Below are 3,914 nucleotides of genomic sequence, written 5' to 3'. Positions count from 1 at the left end.
TAATTTCTTCTTTAAGAAGCTCACAAAACCTGGACAGTTGGACTGAACACTTCCCGAACTAATTGAAAAATGACTGTTTTGTGCTTCACAGAGACGTGGCTCTATGAACAGACCCTGGACAGCACATTACATGTGGAGGGTTTCCAGCTGATCTGTGCGGACTGGGACCCGGAGCTCTTCGGCAAGACCAAACGCGGTGGAGTCGGCTTCTACATCAACAGCGGCTGTTGTCATGCCATGTGCTGACCTGCTTCAAATCCTCCACCATCGTCCCTGTTCCCACGAAGCCACTGATCACAGGACTTAATGACTACAGGCCCATGGCACTGAAGCCTGTAGTCATGGAGTCTTTTGAGTGTTTGGTCCAGCCCCACCTCAAATCCTTTACCACCAACTCCTGGACCCGCTGCAGTTCACATACAGGCCCAACAGGTCTGTAGATGACGCAATCAACCTGGTCCATTTCATCCTGCAGCACCTAGACCTACGCCAGCATCCTGTTCGTGGACTTCAGCTCTGCTTTCCCTTATGGATAGTAATAAGTAATAACAGTCATTTTTGGTGAAATTGAAGTTGAATAAAATGAATTTCTCATTGAAACTAATTGAAAAATTGAATGAAGTATTTTTACTGTTTACTCTTTTTTTGTTAAAGTCTAAAAGCTGCTAAAATAAGCGTTTTTATTTAACTATGAAGTGCAATAAAATTAATTTCTTTAATAAGTAGTCCACAGAACCTATACTGCTGTACTAAGTACATCAGTAACTGCTGACAAGAATACTATTAAGTACTGTCACTATTGTAGATATATTTATTGTGATACTAATTAAGGAATTACTCAGGTGTGCTACTTATTTGAATTTATATTCTTACTCTATTAGTCATATTAACACTGGGAAACCTGGTGTTTTTCCGTACTAACTTGTTCTCCTGTCTGGTGTCGTGCCGATACCCTGTAGAACTGAATTTTGTGGAATGAGGAAGTAATTTTAATCCCTATTGAGATTCAATGGCCAATTCAATGGCCAACCACGAACCTGCTGGAAAAACAATGCACATTCGTAAGCTAACACAGCTTGCTAGGGACTTGATTGCCGATCGTCAAGAGCAAATGCAAATGTGAAGACACAAAAGCCAACACCTGAAGCCAGAACAAGGATCACAACTCGCCTCCAAAGCTTCCTCTGCTTTCTTTCCCTCCAGATGCTTCGCACCATTCAAGCCTGCACAATTCAGCATGCAAGAGACACAGAGACTGTGGATTGGTTCATGGCTGTTCCAGAATTGATGGCATTCATAGCAATTATCATCTGGCGAGGGGTGAAGAAGGTTCCATCCTTGTCTGACAACTGGTCCAAGATGTATGGAAACAAAGAGATCATGGCAACAATGGCTAGAGACCGCTTCCAAAAAATCATGCAACACCTTCGCTTTGATTGCAAGGACACCCGGCATGAGCGAGTGCAGACAGACAGGTTTGCAGCAATTTCAGAACTATGGGAATCATTTCGGAAGAACTGTGTCAAATTCTACAGACCTGGTCGGCACATCACCATTGACGAACAGCTGTACCCATCAAAAACACGTTGCCCTTTTCTGCAGTACATTGCCACAAAACCAGATAAGTTTGGAATAAAATTTTGGGTGGCGTGCGACCTGAAATCCAAGTATATCTGCAATGTTTATCCCTATGTTGGCAAAGACCCCAGTCGTCCCAAAGAAGAGAGACTGTCTGAGAGTGTGGTTATGAAGTTGATTGAACCATTTCTGGATCAGGGCAGAACCGTCACAACGGACAATTTCTTCACGTCAATTTCACTTTCCAAAAAGTTGCTCAGCCGGAAAACCACCATCATTGGGACAGTCAATAAGATTCGCAGAGAAATTCCTCCTTCTGCGAAAGTGAAAAACTGCAGTGAGTTCAGCACTCAGGTGTTTACAACAACTAACGCCACATTGACTGTTTACGCAGCCAGCCGGAAGAAGACGGTCTATGTCATGAGCAGCATGCATGGGCTCATTCAGACTGAGGACACACACAAAAAAAAACCAACCACCATCACCCAGTACAACAAAACAAAATGTGGGGTGGATTCCATGGACCAGATGGTGCGGGAATACTCCGTACGAGCTGGAACAAGAAGATGGCCAGTGGCTGTGTTCTATAACATGGTGGACATGGCAGCCCTGAACGCCTATGTGCTTTATCAAGCCTGCACAGGAAGAAAGGAAAGGCGGCCAGATTTTTTGATGCAGCTTGCCAGTGAGTTGGCCGCGTCTCACGTGACAGCGAAGCAGATTGAAAGGGACAACGGTCTTCGCAAACAGGCTGCTGAACCAGAGGAACCTGCCAAAAGGAAAAAGTGCCAAGTCAGGAACCAGTGCAGAAAGAACCTTGCTGCAAAAAGATGTGTTGAATGTAGCAAGTTCACATGTGGAATGTGCAAAAAAGAAGAGCCATGGCGCTGCAAGGTCTGCGCAGACTAAGGACAGTTTATTGTGTTGTGTTGTGTGAATTTTTGGATTTTCTGTTTTGTTTAAACTTTTCAATAAACCATTTGAAATAAGCAGTTTCTAGTTTGTGTTTTCATTCTCTTACTAAATTGAACTTTTATGTAGTCCAATCTAAGCAATGCAAAATATTTACGAAAAAACCAGGAAGATTCAAGCTCTCAAGAGGAAGATTGGAGTCAGAAGCAATGAAGTTAGTTTGAGTTGCTATAAAAACTTGCTGCTTTTGTCTTCACATTTGCATTTGCTCTGACGATCGGCCATCAACGCCCAATAAAGCAGTGCAACATTGTTAGCATACTGGTTAGCATAATGGTTGGCACAGGTTCAAAACTGGTCCGACTGGTTCTGGAGAGGGGTATCAAAGTGATACCTCTTTAGTAGTTAGGGTTATAAGGTATCCAATTGTTACCTTGTAGGTTTTCCAGTGTTAAACATTCCTTATTAATAAGCTTATATATTTTACTAACAGTGTGTTATGAATATTGAATTTATTATTGAAATTTGGGATTATTTTTGTGGTAATTTTGGAAGAGGTTTTGTCTATTCAGACAGAATTTACGTCTTTAGTAAATAAGAGATTAAATATTTCCTGATTAAATATCAACTTACGGTTTCTCTTCTTCACCATGCGAGTAACCAGAAAGAAGGACGGTGCTCCAAAACAAGGCAAATTTTATACAAATGAGGATTATTAATTTTCATATTAATATCAAGGCTATTACACAACAATATGAAATATCTGAAGTGGCCTAAGACAAGACGGACACAAAGAGAGAAAGAGAGAGGCCTCATTTTGAAATCTGTAAGTAATCATGGTGGCGTTTGCTTTATTTATTTTATTTATTTAACCAGGAAAAACCTCACTGAGAGTAAGAATCTCCTTTATAAGAGTGTCCTGGCCCAGCCAGCAGTTTTAAGATTGAATGTAACTATAATGCAGCTATAAACATATGACAATAGTTCCAAACAAACCCCGCGCTGCTAGACAGACAGCAGCGATCGGATTACTGAGGGTGAAAACTAAATAAACATATTATTGCTGCACATGGACGTTTGTCACTGAATTAATTATTATGTTAATGTTGATTTAAGTGATGATCAAGTCATGTTTGACAATAGATTAAATAAGAGGAACCAGCACAACAATTTCATACATTTTTGGAGGGAAATATTCATCTTAACTAACAAGCTAGCTTTAATTAAAGACCAGACACCGTAGATATATACAGATGGATGTCGCCTCTGACGCTGCTGTCCATAGGAACGATGCGTCAACACGGCCGCCATCTTGGGCCGGGGTAGGCCGCGTCTACTTACAGCAGTAGTCAATAGAGGCAGAGGTCTTTCAACGATTAAAATCACCATAACTCGCTGAATTTTCAACCATTTTCAATCGGTTT

The 3,914-nt window shown here is 41.3% G+C and overlaps 1 protein-coding gene across 1 annotated transcript; it reads left to right on the top strand.

Annotated features, from left to right (window-relative positions):
- Positions 1-1,359: 1,359 nt before the first annotated feature.
- LOC121629273 (piggyBac transposable element-derived protein 3-like) lies at positions 1,360-2,487 on the top strand. Its single transcript, XM_041968908.1, has one exon. It carries the CDS (start codon positions 1,360-1,362, stop codon positions 2,485-2,487), a length of 1,128 nt encoding a protein of 375 aa, XP_041824842.1.
- The last annotated feature ends 1,427 nt before the right edge of the window (positions 2,488-3,914 follow it).

This window comes from Melanotaenia boesemani, chromosome 18 (genome assembly GCF_017639745.1).
Source record: "Melanotaenia boesemani isolate fMelBoe1 chromosome 18, fMelBoe1.pri, whole genome shotgun sequence".
Lineage (NCBI taxonomy): Eukaryota > Metazoa > Chordata > Actinopteri > Atheriniformes > Melanotaeniidae > Melanotaenia > Melanotaenia boesemani.
Note: the sequence above shows the minus strand (reverse complement) of the source record. Positions and strands in the feature narration are given on the sequence as shown.

Coding starts and splice junctions, on each gene's coding strand:
- LOC121629273 (XM_041968908.1), top strand. CDS start 1,360: ATGTATGGAAACAAAGAGATCATGGCAACAATGGCTAGAGACCGCTTC.